This window comes from Panthera tigris, chromosome A3 (genome assembly GCF_018350195.1).
Source record: "Panthera tigris isolate Pti1 chromosome A3, P.tigris_Pti1_mat1.1, whole genome shotgun sequence".
Taxonomy (NCBI): Eukaryota; Metazoa; Chordata; class Mammalia; order Carnivora; family Felidae; genus Panthera; species Panthera tigris.
In genome coordinates this window covers 131,430,415-131,455,443 of record NC_056662.1, presented here as the reverse complement: position 1 = coordinate 131,455,443, position 25,029 = coordinate 131,430,415, and the positions used below count along the sequence as shown (strand labels likewise).

General features: G+C 46.5%; 2 protein-coding genes across 6 annotated transcripts in view; one reads left to right on the top strand and one right to left on the bottom strand.

Annotated features, from left to right (window-relative positions):
* The window catches only part of ATP6V1C2 (ATPase H+ transporting V1 subunit C2), a 53,644-nt gene extending 53,280 nt beyond the window's left edge, over positions 1-364 (top strand). For all 5 annotated transcript variants that reach the window (XM_042982503.1, XM_042982500.1, XM_042982502.1 and 2 more), the window contains one exon: positions 100-364. In XM_042982503.1, the coding sequence (XP_042838437.1) occupies positions 100-189 (90 nt within the window). In that variant the 3' untranslated portion in view covers positions 190-364. The remainder of the gene's footprint in view (positions 1-99) is intronic.
* Positions 304-23,500, bottom strand: PDIA6 (protein disulfide isomerase family A member 6). The gene is made up of 13 exons (XM_042982504.1): positions 23,395-23,500; positions 17,181-17,322; positions 12,881-12,938; positions 12,391-12,517; positions 10,501-10,607; positions 9,151-9,281; positions 8,652-8,766; positions 7,922-8,062; positions 7,084-7,168; positions 6,884-6,956; positions 5,610-5,768; positions 1,907-2,003; positions 304-1,309 (listed from the first exon to the last, which is right to left on the bottom strand). The coding sequence occupies exons 1-13, from the start codon at positions 23,411-23,413 to the stop codon at positions 1,241-1,243; spliced, it is 1,323 nt and encodes a 440-aa protein (XP_042838438.1). The 5' UTR covers positions 23,414-23,500; the 3' UTR covers positions 304-1,240.
* Between the last annotated feature and the right edge of the window lie 1,529 nt (positions 23,501-25,029).

Sequence of the window (25,029 nt, the reverse complement as noted above, 5' to 3'; positions counted from 1 at the left end):
GAGGCCGTCACGGCCCGGAGAGCCTCCTCAAAAACATAAAGACGGGACAGCGAACTGCCTTCTGCACCTAGAGCGACAGCGCCGCGTCCTCTTTTGCAGGCGTCTGTGGACATCCCGGGGCTGCAGCTCGGCAACCAAGACTACTTTCCTTACGTCTATTTCCACATCGACCTCAGCCTGCTCGACTAGGAGCCGCTGGCCCCACGAGGCCTTCCCGTCCGTGCGGACTCCGCAGACGCCGCTCTTTCCCTCGGCCGCGGAACCCCACGGAACTTAGAGTTTGAGAGAAATTGCTCACAAAAGTTAGTTACAGTTGTATTTATTTTTTTTTAAGTTACAATAAAGAAATGCCCCGTCCTTTGAATGGTCTTTTATGTTCGAACGTAATTCAAAACCTCACTTTACATAAATGGGGACTGCCTAGAAATTGGTCACCTGCTGTTTTAATTTTGTGTCTTAACGGATCTCTTGGGACGGCTTGGGAAGAACATTAAAAATCCTGAGCTGACCGTATAACCAGCTAGATTTCCTAACAGTCAGTGGGGATGGCCCAAAGACAAAATGTTGGGCATGAAATGTCGTTCTCAACGGACAACCCACTGTTCTTCATCCTTCTTTCCGTAAACTCGCCTTACGTTTCCCATTCCACAGATGGCACCTGGCCTTGCGGGACACACGTAAAAGTCCGTATTGTGGCAGGCGTCCAGATGGTGTCCTTGGAATCACAAGTATTTTATAGGGAGGAAAGACATCAGGGTCATCCCTTCATGGTATCAATTTACTGAATGGCTGAATTTACTGAATTTATGATGTGGACACTAATTTCATACGTATATTGGCATTGTCCAAAATATTATTTTATTTTTTAATGGAAAAAAGCCATCAATATTCAAATGAAAGAATCACATTAAAAAACTTATATATAAGAAACAGCCTCCAAGAACATTCAAGCAGCAGTCAGAGAGAGGGAGGGAAAAATATTTCAACAGCCCATCAGTTTTCTCCAAAATATTACTTGACAGAATACAACCCAATTCACCGGCTACAACAATTCATAGAATTTTTCATTGTTTTCTTGAGATGCAAAAGTTCACTGTTGCAGTGTTTTCAAATGACCAATCAAGTGCTACTTCTTGGTTAAAAAGGCCACTGGTAGATTCATCCGATCGTGAAGAATGTTCCTTCACTGCTGGGGAAATCTGCTCCCAAGAAAAGAAAACTGAAGTCTGTGCCAAGCCTCTCACAGCTCATCCTTTTCCAAATCGTCCAGCTCCACGTCACTGAGGTCAATGTCGTCTTCCACGGGAAGCTGGGAAACAAAGCCACTTGTTAGGCCCTGCAGGAAGAGCTGGGAGAGCTCGCGGGCTCACGGCGGAGGAGCAAGGTAGTTTCTAGAGACACCCCAGATCACAGAGCCGGTTCTGCCCTAATCTGGCTCCCGCTTTTCGCTTTGCCTATCATTTTACAGCCGGAAAAGCCGAGAACTTAGGTGAGGTAGGATCTTAACAGATCACCTACCTCTTTAACACCGACAGCTACTTAGCTCGTCGTTTTGAGGGGGGAGGGGCAGAAGTGTGCCAGAATCCACGATAATTCCAAAGTTGTCATTTTGTGCTTCTCAGATACAAAGTAAATGGATTCCGGGTGAAATGCTCCGTTTAGCGGTAATCATCAGGAATGAAACCTCATTCCTGAAATTTATCTTGGTTGTCTGTCAAGACTCTGTCACGCAGCCCTGAAAGGCTCGCGAGGCTATGGCACTTCTGACACCACACCACGGATGGAAAGGACTCGGCCTACAAACAGCAAAGCCGCCCTGGGCCGGGGAAAGTGAGGAGAGGCGGGCGGGACAAGCACCCCGGTGAGGAGTCCCGCACGCGCGTGGCCTCCAGCCCTGGGGACTCACCTCGCCATCCTTGCCGTCCCAAGGCTCTCTGGTGCTGATGGCGGGGAAGGCCCCACCTCCCACAGGTGCTGTAGATCCGCGCCCGAAAGAGAGCTCCCTGAGGGGACAGTGACCAAAGCAAGGACATACTGATGAAGACACGATGTGTTAAATACAATGACTCACCGGCTAAGTTTCTGCACAGGTGCCTCTCACGTCTTGCTCCCGCACAGTGCTATCCGCTCAAGCAAGGACGACAACGTAACCAGGCATGAAATGACTAAGGTCTTGGCATCAGATAAAGCTAGTTACTACTACTAATTAAGAAAAATAAACTTATTTTGCTAGAATACAAATTTAAGTACGCAAAACCTATCAACATTAACGTAGAACACAGGCAAAACGTTTGATGAACAAAACTGTAGACTAACCCCCAAAACACTTTATGAAAGACGGCATCTTAAAACGAAAATTCGGCTTCCTTCCCCAGACTTCCAATAGCGAGCAGAAGCACTTAACACCAGCCCACAGGCAGATCTAGAGGTGATGGTGGCAATCCTCATCTCCAACTTTTAAGACACAGAAGAAAGAGTTCTATGGTGACAGGGCGTATTAGGTCTTGACTCTGACCAACTCTGATAAACATTAGAAAGATGTAGAGGCAACCGCCAGACTGGGAGCAAGCCTTCTTTAAAAAACGTTTCCAAATGGTGAAGGGTGCTTGGACTACAGGGAAGAGAGGAAAAGAGACAGGAGTGGAAGTGTCCCACGTGTGTCTGGCAGTTCTTTGGCTCGGTGGAAAAGGGGGGAATTCTATCCACTGCCTTTGGCTACCCTGCATTTTTTATGACGTGTTATCAGTGGTTCTCAATGGAGCGAGTTTCTCCCTAGGGGACATGTGACAATGTCAGGAGACATTTTTATGATCACAACTGTGTGTGTATGTGGACAGTGTGCAACTGGCATGTAGAGGACAGGTACTAAACACCTGTAACACACAGGACAAACTTCTGGCCCACGATGTCACAAGCGCCAACATCGAGAAACCCTGATGTCCGAAGAGGAGTTACGTTCAGAAAACCGATTATCCACATGCTCTAGAGCCGCGCTCCACCGCCATCCGCGGTGTGTGACACAGGGCAGGACGCTGGCCTCCACGCCGTTGCGCGTGCAGGGTCAAGAGGTACTGGGCACAGCGAGTCAGACCTGTGTCTCTCGTAGTCCATCAAAAACCTACACCAGAATGGCTCCATTTGCTGTGAGGGGACACAGGCCGACCCAAGCTCTGGCTGACCTAAGAAATACAAACCCATGCAAGTAATCAAAGGCAAGCCAGTGGTTCTACTTCTTACTAGTTTGGGACCCTTAATCAGATTATTCATCATCTCTGAACATCAGTCTCTTCATCAAGAAGATGCCGAGATGTAGGGAGTCGGTGCTCAGAAAGCAGCTACCTTCCTACTTTTTTTAATTAGAAAAAGATTTTTTAAGGTTTATTTTAGAGACCGAGCATGAGCGGAGGAGGGTAGAGAAAGAGAGGGAGACACAGAATCCGAAGCAGGCTCCAGGCTCTGAGCTGTCAGCACAGAGCCCGTCACGGGGCTCAAACTCACGAGCTGTGAGATCATGACCTGAGCCGAAGTCAGCCGCCCAACCGACCGAGCCACCCAGGTGCCCCAACATTCCTACTTAATGTCCTCAGCAGCAGCAAACAGAAGGACTAATGGAAAGATGCCAGGCCTCCTTTAAAGTGGAACAAAATTCTTCTTTTCTAATGTTTATGTATTTTTTGAGACAGAGAGAGAGAGAGAGAGAAAAAAAACACAGGATCCAAAGCAGGCTCCAGGCTCTGAGCTGTCAGCACAGAGCCCGATGCGGGGCTCGAACTCATGAACCATGAGACCATGACCTGAGCTGAAGTCAGATGCTCAACCGACTGAGCCACCCAGGCGCCCCAAAAGGGAAAAAAATCCTAAGGGAACTATGCCTTGAGGGCAGGGTTCGGTTGTTTAAAAAAAAAAAAAAAAAGTGTTTTAACAGCTCAGTCCCGCTCCTCCCCTGCGCCCCCATTCTCTTTGCAGGGCTGAATGCTATCGTCTCTTCTCAAAGAGCCCCGAGAAACACGGCTGCTGCTTCAAACAACGAACTTCTGTGAAACTCGAGTCCTTTCTTCACTTCCGGCTGCATCACGCACAGTGACGTACTCGTATGTTTGGCTGCTACGCCGAAAGGACACTTCAGTAACACACCCGCAGGGAGAGGTATGGGAATCGCTAACACTCGTCTTGGGTTGACTGCAGCTGTGAGTCGCTGCCAACGTATCCATCACGGGCCGTCTCGGCTTCAGGTCTGTGGTTTCCAAGCGCACACGTTGGTGGACGTGGACACCGACTCCCTGGCGGGCCTGGCACCGTCCACCGGCGGCAGCCCCCTCACCCCTCCCCGGCGACGAGCCGCACGCACGTCCAGTCTCGTCAGAAAACAAGGCGCACGGGACCAGAGACAAGTATGCTGTCGCCCACTGTGTCTCCTTTCCACCCATTACTGCGTCCTCTTCCCCACTGGTAACCGGGTGGGTTCTGAGGTTCTCCGCCGCCTTTAAGGCACGAAGTTGGAGAACCGGTGGCCTGTACGATCTCCAGCGCAACAGCGACGGTCTCAAGTTGACAATGCGCTACTGTCCGCAGCTTTCCCACGAACCAGCCACCTCCTCCGTACTAAGACACAAAACACACGACAAAGAACAACAAACCAGAGAAGGGAAACCGGTTGAAAGAAACGTGAATAAAATCAAAGCCGCAGTTCGACCTGCCATTTCCAATGAGTCCACAGGCTCAACCTCAGGGTTACTGATCCCCCTCAGACATTTCTTACGATTTTCTCACACATTTCTTACGATCTGTGACACTGGAATCAGCTGCTGAAAAAGGATGACATTTGATAAGCACAGCTGACCCCTGCACGTGGGGTGAGCCATACAAGTCCACTCGCAGAATTTTACGGTAACGTGAGTGTATCTTCTAGCATTTTCTTAATAACACTTATTGTAAGAATACAGTAGATGGTACACAAACCGTACAAAAACCGTACTATTTACCAAGAGCTGACGATCAGCCAGGCCCTGCAGTAGTGAGCAGAGAGAAGGTCCGTGAGAGATGTACCTGTGAGACTCAGTCAGGAGGACGAGGTACGAACCGAATTACCGCACACCTGAGAATTAGCACAGTGTCAATGCCTCATGTTTACCTGAAAGATGATCAAGTCAACTTTTGGAGGAGTTGAATGGCCGGGCAAGACAGAGAGCTCTATCAACTGGATTTTGAGTTTCAGAACCCATTATGTTGTTTGCACGTTGCTGGAATCACTTCAGAAGTACACGTTCTACCGCCACCGGCCAGAAACGGAAGCCGCGTTAGCTGAGGCGAGAGGCACAAAGCATGCTGGGGGGGCGGAGGGCTGCTACCAGCCCAGAGGAGACTTGCATGAGATCAGAGAGCTCGATGCAATGGCGCAACAGCAAGGTGGCCTCTTCCCCTACAGAATGCTTCCACGGAAAAGAACAGAAGCGCAAAACGATGACTTAGAACTCGAACACCTAATTCCCCGGAATGCCAAATGCACACTAACTCCACGCACTGCCTGGTCCACGTAAACCTAGCTTTGAACCCACGCCACGCAGAACCAAGCCACAGAACAAAAACAACTCAAGGAGGCAAGAGATTACCTGAGAAACTCGTTAATGCCTTGCTCGCTGAAAGATCCTTTCAGAAGAGCAAATTTCATCTTGCGTGCATTGATGGCTGCCATGGCAGGGTACCCGAAGCCTCCGATCCCCAACGCGTTTTCAAGCTCAGATTGGGCCCCAGCTTCTGTCCACAGCCACCTAGAAAAACAGGCTTGTTTTAGGGTAAAGATCCCTTTCAAAGTAGTTAGAATCGAATCAGCAGATACTAAAAAAAAAAAAAAAAAAAACGGATTACACTCCCAACATTTTATGGAATGAAATGGATGCAGAAACAGAAATAAAATACAAAAATAATGTATTCTGGATGTTCCCTACACTCTACCTCCAGAAGTCTCCCAAATCTATATACAGTTTGCTCCCAGCCTCCAAAATACTGTCCGCTAAACCTGCTGGGTTTTCTGTCTCTATTACGTGAAATGCTACTAATATCATTTGGACAACAGGGCACGTTCGCCAGTAGGATAACTTCTTCTTAAGACTTACTGGTGTATCATTATTCAATCCCTGTAACAATGCTCAGCCACAGTTCTTACTCAACTTCTACAATGGTGAAGAAGAAGGATGCCAGAATGCGGTGCTCTGTAGGCACACCACACTTTGTTGAACTAACGGGAGGGGGCACAAGGTCACTTGAGGGGGACAGCAATGGCCCGAGGAGGGTGAGACAGCAATGGATAGAGGACGAGAAACAAAAAGTTAAATCGGAAAGAAGCAGACATACTTTGTTTTAAAAACACACCTGTATCTGGGGCGCCTGGGTGGCTCAGTTGGTTAAGAGTCCAACTCGATTTTGGCTCAGGTAATGCCCTCACAGTTCGTGAGATCGAGCCCCGAGCTGGGCTCCGTGAATTCTCTCTCTCTCTCCCTCCCTCTCCCTGCCCCTCTCCCACTCATGCCTGCACTCTCAAAATAAACTTAAAAAAAAAATAAATAAAATGATTCTTATGAGAAAAGGTGCTGTGGCACAGACAGGTAAAAGACTTGCATTACTTCTTTTCCTTCTGAGAGACGAAGAGACACAGCACAAGCGGGGGAGGGGCAGAGAGAGAGACACAGAACCCGAAGCAGACTCCAGACTCCGAGCTGTCAGCACAGAGCCCGACGCGGGGCTCGAACCCACGAAGATCATGACCTGAGCCGGAGTCAGACGCTTAACTGACTGAGCCGCCCAGGCACCCTGAACCAGACGGTATCCAGGCAGCACTATGCTCTCCTGTCCAAATCATACTGAGAAAATAAGTTCAGCAACTTACCCCCACATTTTCTTTTTGTATTTGTCTGCCAACTTAAGAAGAACTTCTAAGTACGAGTTTCTGCCAGCAGCTCCTAATTTAAACAGAAAATTTTGAAAAGGTAAAAATAAAAGAATCCGAAACACTCATCAGCTTAGAAAGCGTTCTCAGAGCAGGCAGCACAGAGCAGTCACGGAGAAGGGCGCCCCTGGTCGCCGTACCCGTGTCCAGGATGTGGGGCAGCACGGCCACGACACACAGCTGGTGCTCCTCACAGGTCTTCTTAGCGATGTCCTCGTCGATGATCTGTGGGCCCAGAGCACAAGGGGTGGTTGGAAGGCCACGGACACAAAACCCAAAGGTGAGCCTGACGACAGAGACTCGGTACCATCACGTTCAATGAAGAGCAAAGACTTCAAGAGACAGAGCGACTCCCCGACACTCCAGGTTCGCGCTACGGCACCACGGACAGCTGGCCTTCCGGGTCTGTCCCCGGGCCATCCCGGTGCTGACGCGGCACCTGCTGACACACGTGGGCTCCAGAAGCAGACAGCCTCGGAGGAGCCTGGCTCTGACAATCACCTAGCTAGACAGATACACGTGTATTATATATTTATGGGGATTTGAGGCTCTCTGTGCCTGTTTCCTCACATAAAATGAGATAAAAACAGTATTTACCTCTAGGCATTCACGTGTGAACTGAAAAGAAAATATACGTAAGAGCAGAATGATGCTGTCGCACTGTCACACGACTAGGTGCTCCACAAACAGCAGCTGCGGCTGAGACAACGGGGAGAGAGCGGCCAGGCGCATTCTATTTTTAAAAAGCTTGGCACACTCGTCCTCCTAGTGTAAGGATTGTAGTACTAAAATTATGAAAAGCAGCAGTTTATCAGGCAGGTTTTCCCCACTTGAAAGTCCAATAATACTTTAAAGAGAGCATTTTAAAAGAGAAGGGACAAAGTCCATTTGGAAACACCAAAGGAGTGTCATTACTGTGTGAGAGCCTCCCCCATCAGACATGGTCGGTTCTGATCACGAGTGACGGAAGCGGTTTACCTCAAGCAGCTCAGGAGGTGGGGCATTGTCAGAAAACAAATCCAGGGCCCGGGAGACGATGTCAGATCGCGTCCGCCCCCCATCGTAATCCACAGGGGATTCCCCCTTCTGAAATATCTTGATTGTAGGAAATCCCCTAATCTATTAAAAAAGACAAGAATATAAAATCAAACTAATATTTAATAAGGAATAATCTTCACGGGTTCTAAGGCTACCTTATAGGTAATTTAATAGAACAATAGTCCGAGGCTGCATCAGTGATCAGGGAGGATACACAGAGGTCTGTTGATCAGGCAGTTTTAACAGCCTGCCCACCAGGCTTAGCGGAGTATTATTCAAACCTTCCATATGTACTGAATACAACGTTATCTGCTCTAGAACAAGCGGACCAACTTCAAAAGCACTAGTAGTGACTTGTAAGAGCCTGAGCAAGCTGAAAATTCACATGCAGCACACAGCAGAAACAGTGAGATACTGTACTTAAAAGAGAGAGAGAGAAAGAAAGAAAGAGAGAGAGAGAGAGAAAAAGAGAGAGAGAGAGAGAGAGAGAGAGAGAGAGAGTCAGTCCTGAGTTCAAGACTCGTTAGTTTTAACAATAAAGTAATTTAGTTTCATTACAAAATGGCCAAACATCTCCCCTCCTACCACACAGGGAAGCCCGGATACCCGATGGAGTCACAGCTGAAAACAGCGTGTACTCCTCAAAGACGTTCGCCATCTGGACACTCACCCCGTACCGGCTGGCCAGAACCTGGTTAACCGTGGCGTCCACAGCCGCGAGCTTCACTTTTCCTTTGGTTTGCTCTTTTACCTCTGTGGCTGCAGCAGCCCATTCTGGCTCAAGACTATGGAAAAATATTTGCACTTTAAAAGTGTGTTTTAACCGTCAGCACGAATACTTTAACCGAGACGCACATCTCTGCCCAATGCAGTCACACCGCGCTTGGAAACCACTGTGCGTAGCTTTGCGTACAATGTGATGCTGTCTTTTCACGTTCACCTCCCAGGTCTCTGTCACTCCCTCCCCCGCGCTAGGTCCCTGTTAATCTTTGAAGCTGTGACAGCAGAAACTCGGCACCAATGCCAATGTTTAACATTCACTCGGGGTCAGAGCTTTCCTGGAGGAGATCTTGGTGACTGACCTGCCGTCTGGGTCAGCTTTTTCAGAGCCAGCTAGGTGAATATATTAAAAGCACCGGGACTCAAAATACTTGGTAAAAGGCCCTTACTTTTTGCAGTGTCCACACCAAGGAGCGTAAAACTCAACCATCCAAACGTCTTCACTATCAAGGACATTCTTATCGAAGCTGTCGTCCGTCAGCTCAATTACATCCTTCTTACTCGAACTCTCACCTCTACCCTGTCGCATGTCACATTAAACAGTTAGTTACACTTGGCCAGAAAGAACTCTGTTCTTATTCTAAATAGGTAACAGACAATGATCTCTTCCGCATCTTAACGAAGTTTGGAGTTCTTCTTTCTAGTGAAAACCATTCTACTCCAATTGGGGTCATTCCTTAATATTATTATCACTTGTCAAACAGTGTTTACTCTCAATCACCAGCACCTCCAGTGTGAGCTATGAATATACCGGAATTCTCTCGCCTGCCGTCGTGCTAAGAGAAACCCCCACACGGCTCACAGAACCACCCGATTCTACTCTAGTTCCGACTGGGCACAGCTGCTTCCTCATCCCAGGATGTTAAACGTAACCAGTTACTACCTTTCCATAGAGAAAGTCTCTACCATTCAAGAGAGCTAAAAGTAACATTTAATTCTTTATTTTCAAAGAACGTTCTTGAGTACCAAACCTAAGAAGCAGTTTCACTATACTGCTTTCGGATGCCTGGGCCAAAAGCCAAGAGCATGGAATCTTTGGGTAAATTCTACATCTGTATAAAGAAGCTACTTTTACTGGTCTCTGTAAGAGTGAAGGGCCATTTTACCTTCATTTGTAAGAATTTAATGCCCTTTCACAAGAGCATTTGGTTAAACTTCACATCTCATACATGGGCATCTAAAATACCAATCCATGGAACAGGAATTTTTCTCTTCTTTCCTGTCCACTGAGATTGAATTTTCCAAAATTTCAGGCTGATTGCCAGATACAGGCCAAGAGGTCGTTCAAATTTCATCCCTCTTTGTCCCCAAGCCGATCTGGTCTCTCTCTCCCCACTCTGGAACTACAGATGCCAAAGGGTCCCAGAACCTGGCTTCCCGGGCTGAAGCTCTTTCTCGAGAGGTGTACAGCCCAAACTCTTCCCTTTCAGTGCTGGGCCGAGGAAGCCCATCTTGTGGCCTGATTCTTGGCCTATAGTGGTGGCCAGATGCTCTGGGACTAGAGACTTCTGAGGAGGCCAAATCAACAGGCTACGTGGCTCATTCCCTCTGGCATGAGCTGATCCAACCTCGTAATATCTTTTAACTGAAAGTTCACTAATTTAAAACATTAGTAGTAACTACAAAAAAAAACCCCAAAAAACAAAAATAACCCGCCCCAAAACTATCCTCTACAAAGAGTCCATATTGTGGCATCAAACTCATCACACACATTCAAAGTTGACATCACACAGTCTTACTTGTTTTCCAGAACTATATCCACCACCCCTCCCCCCAAGGCGATCCTTCACGAGCTGGCGCAGAGCACTGAGAGCAGCATCTACAATGGCTTCGCCAGTTCTGCCACCTACAGAAGACAAAGGACAATCAGACGAATGGGTGGTGGGGGCCGTGTGCCTATAATGACACGACCTAAAGACATGGCCCTTTACATTTGTCAGATTTCTGTCAGCTTTATCTGATGTTTGAACAGACCCAACAACACATGGGTATTTAACACACAGTCAAGTTCTCCCTGTAATATACACCGCACTTGACTTTTCCCTTGGAAAACCAAATCCTCTCCTTCAGTTTTAGTTTATTAAACACAAACATCCTGTTCACCTACTAATGCCATCCGCAAATGAGAGAAACTCACAAATGTCTACTGAACGTGTAACATGTATACAGATGAATAAGCCTATTATCTAGTTAAAAAAAAAGCAGGGGACGTTTCTAAATACAAATTACATCGAGGAAAATACAGGAAAACTATTTTTTTTTCTTCCTTCCTTCCTCTTTCTATTTTATTTTTGATCTATTTCTCTCCCTTTCTATTTTTTTTATTTTTGAGAGAGAATGAGGGTGCACGGGGGCGGGGCAGAGACAAAGGGAGACACAGAATCCGAAGCAGGCTCCAGGCTCCGAGCTGTCAGCACAGAGCCCAATTCAGGGCTCAAACTCACAGACCACGAGATCATGACCTGAGCTGAAGCTGGATGCTTAACCAACTGACCCACCCGGGCTCCCCAGAAGAAACTATTTCTATGATGACAAGCAGAAAAAACTGTAGAAAAAGTAGTGAAGCCAAGTAACTGGAAAGCAATCCAGGCGCCTTCTTTCTATCTTGCTTACGATACTTGGGCTGTTTTAGGTTCTTTAGCTGAATTCTCTCCTAATCTAAGAAGTAACAAACACTGTACTGAAACTCAATAATGACAACAGCCTTTAGAAGTTTAACCAAAAAACTATACACTCGAGAAAAAGTCAGGGGGGCCTTTAAGGTATGAAAAACGTACGAATAATATGGGCCACGCTATCTTTAGCGTTCAAAGGGAAAACTCTAATAAAATGTCTCTAGAAAATTCCATGTATTTTTTAAATAGTTTCTTACCAAACTGCCAAGGAAGATAGAAAAACATCTGAGCACACTTTTAGCCCTGACATTAGAAAGAAAATACAGTACAGCAACACGCAGTATATAGTCAGATCGTGTGGGACTGCGGTATATATTCAGATGGTGTGGGACTGCGGCCCCGGCTGACATCACCACGTGTGTCACTTTCTAATACAGAAGGGCCAAGACCTCCATCCTCAGAACCGGTGCCCCTGCTACCAATCTACTTGGAAATATGCCAAATCAAGAAATATACTAGGAGGGGCGCCTGGGTGGCTCAGGTTAGGTGTCTGACTCTTGATTCTGGCTCAGGTCATGATCTTGCTGTTTGTGGGAATGAGCCAGTGAGGGGCCTTGCTTGGGATTCTCTCTCCCCCTCTCTCTGCCCCTCCCCCACTCGCAAACTCTCTCTCTCTCTCTCTCTCTCTCTCTCTCTCTCTCTCAAAATAAAAAAAGAAAACAAATGTACTAGGAAAAAAGAGAGGGGTTTTGCGCTCTAGACCAAGAGGTGGCAAACTCTTTGTAAAGCGGCAAACACAAACGATTTTTGAGGGGTGCGGGCCACCCGGTCTGCTGCAGCGACTCACTTCGGCCACTTCAGTGTGACAGCAGCTACACACGACATGAAAGTAGGTGTGACTGTTTTGAAAACCTTTATTTACAAAAACAAACGGGCCCTTGCTCCTATTTTTTACCTACTTGTTCAAATTAAAATTCCAACCAGGGGAATAGAGTAGTTAGGAAAAGTCCTTACCCTGATAATCTTCTGGTCTGTTTTTGTTGGATCCAAAAATCTTAATGGTAGGAAATCCCTGAACACCATATTGACCTCCCAGGGACTGGTGTTTGTCTGCGTCAACTGCGCCAACTTTTACAACATCCTGTGAAAATGTAAGAGTTTTATCCATTTTTCTTTTCCACTGGAGCAGATTCCACAAAGATCCATCACTGAACTCATGTAGACTCCAAGAGGATACAGGGCAAGGTTAGGTTTACAGACAGATTTAAAGAGACCTGGGGCCTGGGAAGTCATGCCTGCGTGGAATGACGGGAGAAATTGACGGAGCTCTGGAGGGGCCTCTGCAGCACCAAGAATTGGTGAGACCGCGAGGATTATGTCATTAATCCGGAAAACTGACTCAGTGAAAATAGCCAATGAACTTCCGGCGGCACGTTAAGCCCGGCTGCGTTCTTACTTATTATACACACACAGGTGAATGCACGTGGGCGTCTTGGAAACTTACTTTTAGCGCGGTTGCTACTTTCTTCCATTCTGGTGTCAACCTCTGGCAGTGGCCACACCTTTCAGGAGATAAAAGCACAAATGAGGCAACGGTTCAAGTCTTCGATCGTCGATTCAAAAATACTCTACCGACACCCTACTGAGGGACACGCACAGGGGTGGCTGCTGGCAGGGAGCACAGGCGCCAGTGAAACATGATCGGTGACGTGAAGGAACTCGCCATTTTAGGATTCTACTATCACTCTTCCTCATGTACTAATTTTAAAAGTTTCCAAGCCACTGGTTTGTTTTTTTTTTTTAATTTTTAACATTTATTCATTTTTGAAAGAGAGAGAGAGACAGCATGTGAATGGGGGAGGGGCGGAGAGAGAGGGAGACACAGAATCCGAAGCAGGCTGCGGGCTCCGAGCTGTCGGCACGGAGCCCGACGCGGGGCTCGAACTCAAACCGTGAGATCGTGACCTGAGCTGAAGTCGGCCACTGAACTGACTGAGCCACCCAGGTGTCCCCCCAAGCTACTGTTTAAATTGTGTTTAAAGAGTTTAAACAAACCAGCATTTGTAACTCTATCCCTGGGTAGGAACTTTAGCATTCATCTGGTCAAGTGTGTCCCAATGTGTGGTCTGAGTTGTAAGCCTGGGCAAAAGGCAGATTCTTAGGCCGCATGAAATCCAAAACACCTAGAGAAGGGGTTCAGGAACCTACATCTTAGGAAGTTCAACCAGTGATTTTTAAGCCCATCAAGATTTCCTATTCCCTGATCTAGTCCAACCTTTTCATTTTAGAGATGAAGCATCTGAATTAGAGCCTAAATCTCAATGCTCTTTGGCTCCCACAGCAGCACGTGGGGTTACAAATGTACACGTAATCCCAATTTTATATGCCTAGCAAGCTGAAAAGTATTCAATACCACAAGATGGTGACAGAAGAACAGGAGCGAGCAAGAGACAGAGATAAGAAGAAAAGAAAATCCTTCACGTTACGGTATCTGAAATAAATTATTGTGAAACATCACACACAGACAGTGCTTTTAAAAGTTATATATACAAAAACCTGGTACGTTCATACCATTTATCAAGGTTGCAGTTTTACTGTTCATTTTCAATACTGAATAACATCCACTGCATGAAGATACTAAAGCTAGTTTATCCACAGGTGATTAGTTGTTTTTTTTTAACAAAGTCGAGTCTCCTAATTCAGTTTTTAAGAACCTAATGAGTAACCGCCAGGTGCCCAGACCAAGAGGAGCCCTTCATACGGGATTTCATTCTGTCAGCACATCACTGAAGACGGGCCTTGCCATTTTCATCTTACAGATGAGGAGACAGGGGCTGAGGAGTTAAGAAACCTACCCAGTATCACAAGTCATCTGGTCACAGAGCTGCCGCATAGGTCTATGTGGCTCCAGGTCCCACGTTCTTCATCCCTGTATATTGGTGGCCCCTTCCATAGGGGCCTAACCTTAATCCAGTATTTTAAAGGTCAGGATCTTCTGAGAAATGTCCTGTGATGCTGGTTTACATACTTGCATATAGTAGTTTTTTGCAGTTCAGGTGAGCTACTTAGAAGTCTGGGGGTCAAAGTTTTATAGGACTTTGTGCCTCTTTCAATGAGTTTATTCTATGAAAGGACCCCTATTGGAGACATCAGAGTCCATACTCCTTCAATTTCAATATTAAGCGTAGTGAAGACCGACAGAAATGCCACACGAGTCGAGGTACAGCACACCTCTGACCCAAGGGTTCTTCCCCTGCAGTCCAGACCCCGAAGGACTGGTGTATAAAAATTCAGGGGCTCTAGGAACTTTTGGTGGGGGTAAAAACACCTCTATGTCACTTTTTGGGTTTTTTTTTTTTAATGTTTTTAAGAGAGAGAGAGAGAGAGAGCCAGAGGAAGAGAGAATCTTAAACAGGCTCCGCACTCAGCACTGGAGTCCAACACAGGGCTCTTTCCCATGACCTTGGGATGAAGACCTGAGCTGAAATTCAGAGCCGGATGCTCAACCGACTGAGCCATCCAGGTCCCCCCTATTTCACTAACTTGTAAATGAGACGCAGACTTCCCTTCAATTATAAACATTAACACCACACCATGAGCACTTGTGACTTTGTCACAAGTGAAAACTCAGCCCCTTTCAGATCGCTACTACAGTTTAACTTCATTTCTGTCCATTGCTATTTCAAAATTATGACGTCTAGGTGTTACATCTGCTGCTGGAGCTTGGTATTTGCTGTCCCAGTACAAGAGTACTACATAATCACATCAAAATTTGTTTTAGTATTTTGTGAATGTTATTTCAATGTTTTAGGTTCCCTTTGGGATCCTATATGCTTTACTCCATAGATGGAAAAGGAAAACCTTTATTCTGGAAAGAATTCAAAGCCTTCACCAAGCTGCCAAGTCTGAGCACAAGAAGAGGTTAAAGGCACCTGCTCTAATGACACCACCTCTTACCCAAAACACTGGGAGGCCCAAGTGCCATGTCACAAGAACAATTAACTACAGGATCCAGACCCAGCCTTCTCAATGATGCTGTTTGATTCCATTTTGGAATGAGGTATATTCTCTCATATCGAAGCTTCCCAAAACAATGTAAATTACTCATGTCATAAATGATAAACAAAAAAAAATCAAACTTGCAAAAACTGCATACAAAGGAATTCAACAAGATAACAGTTCGTACATTTACAATTTGTACATTCCACACAGAATCCTCATTTGGATTTGACACACAAAAAACAAAGAGAAGCTTTCAAAAAAAATGATGAAGGGGGCGCCCGGGTGGCTCAGTCGGTTAAGCGTCCGACTGCAGCGCAGGTCATGATCTCACAGTTTGTGAGTTCGAGCCCCACATCGGGCTCTGTGCTGACAGCTCAGAGCCTGGAGCCTGCTTCCCATTCTGTGTCTCCCTCTCTCTCTGCCCCTTCCCTGCTCATGCTCTGTCTCCCTCTGTCTCAAAAATAAATAAACATTAAAAAAAAAAAAATTAAAAAAAAAAATGATGAAGGCATTAGGATGAACAGTATTCACAAAGTGGTAACATAAATTTTTAAGCAGAGGGTATTACCTTAATTTGCTACACTGAACATTAAGCGAAACAGTCCACAAGGACCGGCATTGAGTTTCCAAAACTGTTTCATGGTCTTGCAGAGAAAAAATGAAAGCAATAAAAGGAAACCTCTCATCAGGCATACTCTGAAGTGCACCCACTCAGGTAAGAAGAATTTGTGATAACTCCATTCACTACCTCCTATGTGAGCTTAGGGGACATCGCTCACATCTACAAGGACGATGGGGATCTCAGATCGCTGTACGGTTGATCTGCAGATACAGCTGGCTGGGGCTCAGGCCTCCCCGGACCGGAGTGCCCACGGCCCTGCCGCTTTAGAGAAGTAACAGCTTCGGGCACCGTTTGCAGTTTCCATTAACCAGTCTCTGCACTTCTACCTGTTGCGTTTTTGTTTTGTTTGCATTACACGTTTAACTCCATAAACAATGAGTGCAATACCGTGTTTTGACTATATATAGTTGTGACCGTTAATTTCAATGAAAATTCTATCTTTACTCCACAAGGGTTTTTTTCCAGCAATGCATGTAAGTCAAGAGAGGAGTTTTTAAATTAAATCAGATTGTTACAATTATGTATTTCTAGAAGCCACTCTCTTCTTCAAGAAACAGAATGGAATCGATCACTAGCTTTTCCCTTTCCTATGCCCAATATTCTTTCAGCATAAAGGAGTTTCCCTTCCATCAAGACCCTACTTATTACCTCATTACAGAGATATATCTTCTTAAAATTATAAGAAAATATTTCTTTCTTCTTTCTTGCAACAATTAGCTACTTCAACCTTTTTCCCCCCAGTGGACTCAATCTCCATGGCCTTTAACAGACAACGCTTTGTGGAATCCCCCATTTTCCTCTCTACTTCTTTTATTTATTTATTTATTTATTTTTTAAATTTTTTTTTTTTTAAACGTTTATTTATTTTTGAGACAGAGAGAGACAGAGCATGAACAAGGGAGGGGCAGAGAGAGAGGGAGACACAGAATCTGAAGCGGGCTCCAGGCTCCGAGCGGTCAGCACAGAGCCCGACGCGGGGCTCGAACTCACGGACTGTGAGATCATGACCTGAGCCGAAGTCGGACGCTTAACCGACTGAGCCACCCAGGCGCCCCCTCTCTACTTCTTTTAAACACGCAGTAAACTAGACAAACTAGATGACTAAATAAAATCACATTTTTATATAATATTCCTAATTTTATAAAGTACCATAAATAATCCACAAGTGCTTTATACTTACCATGGAGCATAGAACTCTACAAGCCACAGACTATCACTTTGAATAACTTCTCGGTTGAAATTGGATGGAGTTAATTCAATTACATCGTCACTAGAGGAATAGAGACCATTCACTGCTAGAAAGAAGGTACAGCTTATTAGACCTGCAGTAAAAGACAAAAAGCACACCATTAATGACAGGGCTCAAGCTCTGGCAGGAAACGTCTTCTTGAATTGCCCAAGGTTCTTCACACAGGAGCATGGCCTGGGTCAGGTCCTTTCTAACCCCCCAGTGCCCATCCCCCTTGTTGCTGTGGCAGCCCCTGGAATTTCACTGCCACCGGTGCAGCACAGAGCAAGTAGGAAAGAGATCCACACTCTCATCTCTTGAGCTGCAATCGAAAAAGAGCTCTAACTTAGGTGCTTTTTATGTATTAACATTTTCACTCTTCACAATCACCTCGTGAAGTAATAGTATTCGTGCCATTTTATGGGCGAAGACACCGAAAAACTGGGAGGCTACCCTGTGGCCCCGAGTAATCCACACAGCATTTATTTTTTGTGTTATTCAGTTGCAATATTAGCACACTATCTCTTTTTAACGTCTATTTATTTTTGAGCAAGAGAGAGCACGAGCGGGGGAGGGGCAGAGAGAGAAGGGAACAGAGGATCCGAAGTGGACTCCACGCTGACAGCACTGAGCCTGATGTGGGGCTCGAACTCACGAACCACAAGATCATGACCTGAGCCAAAGGTGGACGCCCAACTGACTGAGCCACCCGGGCGCCCGAGTACAGTATCTTTATTAAACTTCCTTTGAAGGAAAAATTAATTATTTGTCTTGTCTACTAAACTGGGACTCTATCAAGGGCAATACTTGTTTTTATAAATATTTTTATTTCTACTCACACTATGTATGGCAGTCACCAGAGACTTGCAATGCTGCTGGATGAGCTTACAAAGAATTTTCATGTAAATGTTACAAAAGAAGGATGGAGTGTTATTGTCTTATTAACAGCATAGTTTAGCCACACTGTGGCCCAAATGCATTTTTGTTGGCTACTGTAGGAACTTAAAACGTAATTGTTAACAATTATATAGGAAAACAAGTTCTGGATGGACTTAGAAATATCTTAAAAACTAGGGGCGCCTGGGTGGCTCAGTCGGTTGAGCGTCCGACTTCGGCTCAGGTCATGATCTCACAGTCTGTGGGTTGGAGCCCCGCGTCGGGCTCTGTGCGGACAGCTCAGAGCCTGGAGCCTGCTTCAGATCCTGTGTCTCCCTCTCTCTCTGCCCCTCCCCCACTCTCACTTTGTCTCACTCTGTCTCTCAAAAATAAATAAATATAAAAAAAAGAAATATCTGGGGCGCCTGGGTGGCACAGTCGGTTGAGCGTCCGACTTCAGCCAGGTCACGATCTCGCGGTCCGTGAGTTCGAGCCCCGCGTCAGGCTCTGGGCTGATGGCTCGGAGCCTGGAGCCTGTTTCCGATTCTGTGTCTCCCTCTCTCTCTGCCCCTCCCCCGTTCATGCTCTGTCTCTCTCTCTGTCCCAAAAATAAATAAAAAACGTTGAAAAAAAAATTTAAAAAAAAAAAAAAAAAAAAAAAAAAAAGAAATATCTTAAAAACTCAAAACGTTTTTGAATTGGTAGTACTATCAAAATTCCAATTCTCCCTTTAAACATATGATTTCTTTATGTTTTCTAATTGCATTGTCTAAGACCTCCAGAACAATGCTAAGCAATGGACTGTTCTTGACTTTAGTATTTTCTCATTTGCTGGCTTTTGAGTTGAAACAGATAAACTTTAGGATATTAAAGAAATTTCTACCTATTTCTTTTTAGCATCTGTGAAGATGATCATACAACTTCTTTCTTTTAATCTACTGATGCAACAAACGGTGAGGCGGACCTGTGTCCTAAGGCAGCGGACGGGTATGCCATTGTGGTCACCTGCTCATATGCTTATTCTGTAGACGGAATTTGGAAGAGTTCAAATGGAACCTTTTTGAATAACCCAATGGTAAATTTCTTCTGGAAGGAATGTACACCAGTGTTAACTGTTCTGTTGCTAAATATTTCACCTTATGCTTACGGAACCACTTTCAAATGACTCCAAATACACTGGACCACTTGGGTTTTCACAGCATTACTAACTAAGAGTAGGAATCGCCCCTCGTTTGTAAATAAGGAAACAAAGGCACTTCTAGGGACCCATCTGCTGTCTCTAACTTCTATTTCCAAGCTCTTCCCATTAAACCATGTTGTCTTTTAGAGCTCAGGATAAAATGGTTCAGTATGTCAGGGGCATGAATAAACAACATAATTCTATTTTTCAAGAACACTGCATTTGATTTGTAGACGTGGCTAATAACGTAGGAACTTTATATGAAATAAAACTGTGGACTTTGGTAAGGGGGACATGAAACCACTAAAAGGCTATCCTGCAGGGGGTATGACCAGATTTGCTTTCCAGAAAGGGCGTTTTGGCTGCAATGTGGACAGCAGATGGGGGAACTATCAGGAGAGTGGGGTCACACCTAAACTCAGGGGAAGATGGAATGGCCAGCAGTAACACCCGCTGCTGGGGGGTCAAGTAGGAGACTGAAAACGATCTGGTGGATTTCATGACAGAGGATCCCCAGAGCCCAGGACAGCTGAGGTGGAGGAGTGAAAACAGGCAGCAGCCAATCTGCAAAAGACTGGAGACAGTAGGAGGGAACAAGTTCATGAAAAGGGAACTCTGTAACAAGTTTCACTATAAAGAGCACAAGAGAGCAAGCAAACGTGGGGCAGAAGGAAGGTTTCTTTTTAAAGATGAGAGTGATCTGAGCTTGAAGGGAAAAAAAAATATGTGGAGTGGGAGAGGCTAAAGATAAAATAGAGGAGTAATGAAACAAAATGCCTGGAATCCGAATCGGGAAGGGAGGGAACCCAGAGTCAGTGGCAGGGGTAGCCTGGGGCAGGATGGCCCCTTTTCCACTTTGAGAGGTGGGAAAGAGTGCATGTGGATGGAGGTCAGGCCAACCAAACTGGGGTTGCCTTAATAACTGCCGCTGTCCAACATGCTAACCACTCACCACATGGAATGAAGGTATACAAAGTGCTAAATTTTGAAGACTTGGTAGGGGAAAAAAAAAAGTACCTCATTAATATTTTTGATATTGGTTACATGCTACAATGATATCTGAGATACAGTGGGGAATAAATATGTTAAAATTAATGTCCCCTGTTTCTTTTTGCCTTTTGAAATGTGGCTACGAGACTATTTAAAATTAGATATAAAATTTGCATATCTCTACTGGATTGTGCTGCTTGATAATCTTTTTGTTGCTGCAGTAAAGGTTAAGTGGAGTTTGACATATTTAACGAATCAAGTAAATTAAGAACAAGCAGAGACCATCCTAATTCTGAATAAGCTCACAAGTTAAGACTGGGCCTGGAAAATCCTCCATGGAGATCTACTTTCTAAAGTGTATTTTTTGTAAAAAATCAACATAAATCAATACTTGTTCAATACGCTGAGCTCAATGTGAAATTTTCAAAACTGGAAAAGCAAAAGAAAACCCATGAACAGTCCCACTAGAATGGGCAATTCATATTTTGGTGATATTCATATGGACTTCTCTGTGCTATTCGGAAGTCTAAAACTTTATTATTATATTTATATGCATGTGATCTTACTATACATTCCTTTTTGTAGCCTTTTTTCCCCACTCAAAATAAGTTTTCTACATAATTATGGATTACTTTTTACCCCCCGTGTAACCATTTTTAATGGCTATATCACATTGCCCATCCACCACTAACAGAATTTCTTTCCAATTTTTCACTATTAACAGGCCAATGCTGAAAATTCTTACACTCTTCCCCCTTCAGATAAATATGAGTATTTCCTTAAGAGAGAATCCTACAAAGGGATTGGGGGTATAGTATAGCTAACACTTTGATCTATGTATCTATCCAACTACCCTCCAGAAACTGACATGTTAACTGAGAATAACACTTAAATGACACTACACACCAGGCAGTGCGTAAACACTTAGGATATATTAACTCATTTTAAGAACTCTATGTGGTATGTGTCTCATCATGCCCGTTTTTAGACCTGGAAACGGAGACACAGAAAGGGTAACTTGCCTAAGGCCACATAATTAGAAAGAGAGAGAACACGGTTATGCAACCCACATTTTAAACCAAAGGACTGGAGACTGCATTAGTATAATCCCAAGGAGGGTCATTAGTTAGCTTGTGGCAGGAGAAGTAGGTTCACTGCATTCTCTTGCCAATCCGGGACAGCAGGCTGGAGTCACCAAAGGGATGGACCATGACTCCACCTCAGGAATGTGCTTCCTTTACATACAAAGATGGTCGTGGCTGCGGACACTCAGTATAACAGGGACTTGGGCTGCCTTTTTTTTTTTTTTTTTCTCCTAGTAACGGTGCTAGGCTTTTTGTCTTTAAAATTTTTTTAATGTTTTTATTCATTTCTGAGGGAGACAGAGTGCCAGCAGGGGACGGGCAGAGAGAGAGGGAGACACAGAACCCGAAGCAGGCTCCAGGCTCCGAGCCATCAGCACAGAGCCCGATGCGGGGCTCGAACCCACAAACCGTGAGATCACGACCTGAGCGGAAGTCGGACGCTTAACCAACTGAGCCACCCAGGCGCCCCGACTGTTTTGTCTTTACGTTTTGCCGAATTCTCAGAAGAGCCCCCCCCCCACCTTCCTTATAAATGGCTCTCTAGTGGGAATGTCTTGATGATAAAGATTTGAGACTTACACTCCCTAGAAGGCAATATGACCACATAGGGCTGGAAAAAAAATCGAACCATGCTACTCAGAAAAACAGACTGAAAGATGTTAACTACCCCCTATGAAAACCCTCCAGAAGACAAACAAAACACTCCGGGCCACTTAAGATGATAAACTGGGTCAATGCCGACTAATAGTGTTCTGTTTCTAAAATTCACGTGGCTGTTCCACTCACTGATAATGAGCACCAATGGGAAACTGGAACATCCAAGTGTCTAGAATCTATGTGAGCAGATGGTTTTGCCATCTGTGGCTCCCCATTATTCGTCCACGGTAGTGAAGGATGTCATAAATCCCCATCAGTAGCCTCTCTGTCCCACACCTGCTACCAAGAGTACACGATCCCCTAGCACTCACCTAGAAACCAAGAGGGCTCCCCAAAAGGTCTGACTCCATTGATGCAAATAAATGATAGAATCACAGACTCTTTCCGCGCCCAGTATGAATTCACCCAAGGGACACTGAACAGAGACTAGAATCTTTTCCCCTCCTCTACGTTCTCTCTGCACTACAGCAAATATTTATATCTTGTTTACCCTCTTGACACCCATGTGAACTCGTGCATCCTGACAACCACCCAGCGGGGGAGGACTAGCCCAGAGTGACTAAGTCACTAGCTCGCCGACACACAGCTAAGAAATGCGGGGCAGGGCCGGCTGGGGCTCAAACTCTGCGGTCTGGATCCAGGGCGTTCAGGTCACGAAGGTTAAGGGCGCCTCGGCGGGGACCAAGGCGAGCCAGAAAAGGGTCGGGATCCTCAACCCCACTCACTGCACAGTTTCTAAAACAGGGATTTACAGAATTCATGGTGGTCTGCGTCCCATTTAGTTTTTAGAAGTTCGCTCACACTTGAAGCGCTTTGGGAAGGCACCGTTCCCTTTCTAAAGCAAACTCTTCGGCCTCTTCCAGGGCTGGGTTTCGGTATTTCAGTTTTTCTCAATTAGTGGGGACGGCATTAAACAAGAGGTGAGGACGAGCTGCAGGGTGAGGACCCCGCGGCCGTGCCGTCTACACGCCAGGGTGAGGAGGGCGGGCCCAGGACAAGGGACCCCTGACCCTAACCCTCTCCGGTCGCCCCCGGCTCCACCTCCGCCAGGGATCGAGTCCTAGCTGCTCCGCACGGCTCGAACGCAGCTCCCGGCCCTCACCCTCGCCCGGCCCGGGGCTCCCGGTGGTTCTCAGGACGCACCACCCCGGGACTCCCCGACCCCGTCGCGCTCGCTCCCCGGGGTGGGCTGCGGGAGCCCCGCCGCGCTGCCTCCCCTCCGCACGCGCCCCGAGACCGGCAGGGCCCCGCACCCCCGCGCGAGGGGCGGCCCCGGCCGCATCCCCCACCCCAGCCCTGGCCCCGCGAGGCCGCCCGCCCGCCCGCCCTGCCCCGGGCCTCCCCGGCGGCCCCCCGGGACGAGGAGGCCCGCGCCTACCCAGCACGAGGCGAGCCATGCCGAGCTCCCGGGCCGCCGCGCAGTCCCACCGACGCCTCAGCTCCGCGCGCCGCGCCCCCGCCGCCCCACGTCCCGCCCTCGGCCCGTGAGGCAGGCGCCGGGCGGTGCGGCGGGGACGGGCCGGAAGGCGCTCGCCAAGCCGTGGCCGCGGCCCATTGGTTCCGGCAGGCTTCGCTCATTCGCGTGACCAATGGGAGGCGGCCGGGTAGAGGTTACCGGTTTGATTTTTTTATGGAGGGCGGAGCGAGCGGCGGAAGGAGGGGCTTGCTGGGGGCGGGGCGGACCACCCTTTCCTTCCTCCGTGGCTCTCGGATTCCCCCAGCCCGAAGCGGGCTGTCGGTACTTTCCCCCCGTAGAGTGCAGTATTTGGTTCTTCTTATCTTAAGGGTCTTTATTCTCTCTTTCCCTCCCTTGCCTCTAACGAGCCCCTTTCCAGCCTTCACTCATCCCCTGCCCCCCCCCTACTCTCCACCCCTTATCCTCTTTGTCCCCCAGAGAGGATAACTTTCTTTGGGCGCTCAGTACATGTATGACCTTATTAAATGACACTTTAATTTGTCCTGTGCCTTGATGGGTATTCAATCAAACTCTTGCTAATCATACTGTACGTACTGTGCTTACCATAATTCAACACTTATTTGTTTGGTTGAATTACTTTAGTTAGAAGTTCCCACGTCCAGGGCATCTGACTCCAAAACTTTTTTTCATTGATAGGACCTTGTTCTCTGTAGAAGCCCTTGGGGCTTAAGCTTCAGAGCTCCTCAGAGGGTTTCCTTCCTCACCCTGGGAGGGGCCTTTGCAATATGATCAGTGATCACGTGTTTTGTAAAATTTGCACAAGTAAAATATTTTAAGCGTAGCAGGCTAAGATATGGCATCTTTCCACTCAGGTTTCCCCTCCTGTGTTTGGATTGACCTTGAGCATTTTGTTTTCGTATTCGTACTGGTTTATTTCTCTGTAGTGCTGAATGCGTGAGACAGCTCTGCTTCTGGCGGAAGGATTTGGGAGTCACTACGGTGGAAGCCAGGAGTGGTGATGGCCTGTAGGGAGCGCTTCCTGGAGGAAGTGGCCCTAGAGCTGAGTCTGAAACGTTTGCTGGGCAAACAGGAGAGTCATCCACGCACAGGAAGCAAAGGGAGTGAAGAAGCTCCCTCAGGGTGAACTGACACCAAGCAGAGGAAGCTGGCAGCAAATGCCAGATGATGGGGTGGTGCTGGGGGGCTGTGTGGAGAAATCGTGAGACATCCAGAGCATTTGTGGGCTGGGCCCTGTGGATCCCCGATTTTTGATTCTCTGAGAGATCTCTTTGGGTTTACTGATGGCATTGTAAAATCTAGGGTTTGGTGTGTCAGGATAATCACTGGTGGCCTCTAAAGCACACAGCCCTAAAATCTGGGTGGCTTACCCCATAATGCTTTATTTCTTGCTCTCGCTGGAAAGGAGCTTTCCATGGGTGACTCAGGAATTCTGGCTTCTCCCATCGTACAATGCCACCATCTTCTAAAACATGCACTCTCAGCATGGGAGATGTTACTCCCAAGAGGGCAAAATTGGTTCTTGGGGGATAGCAGTGAAAAAATCTTAGCTATTACAAGGGCCACAATACATAAACG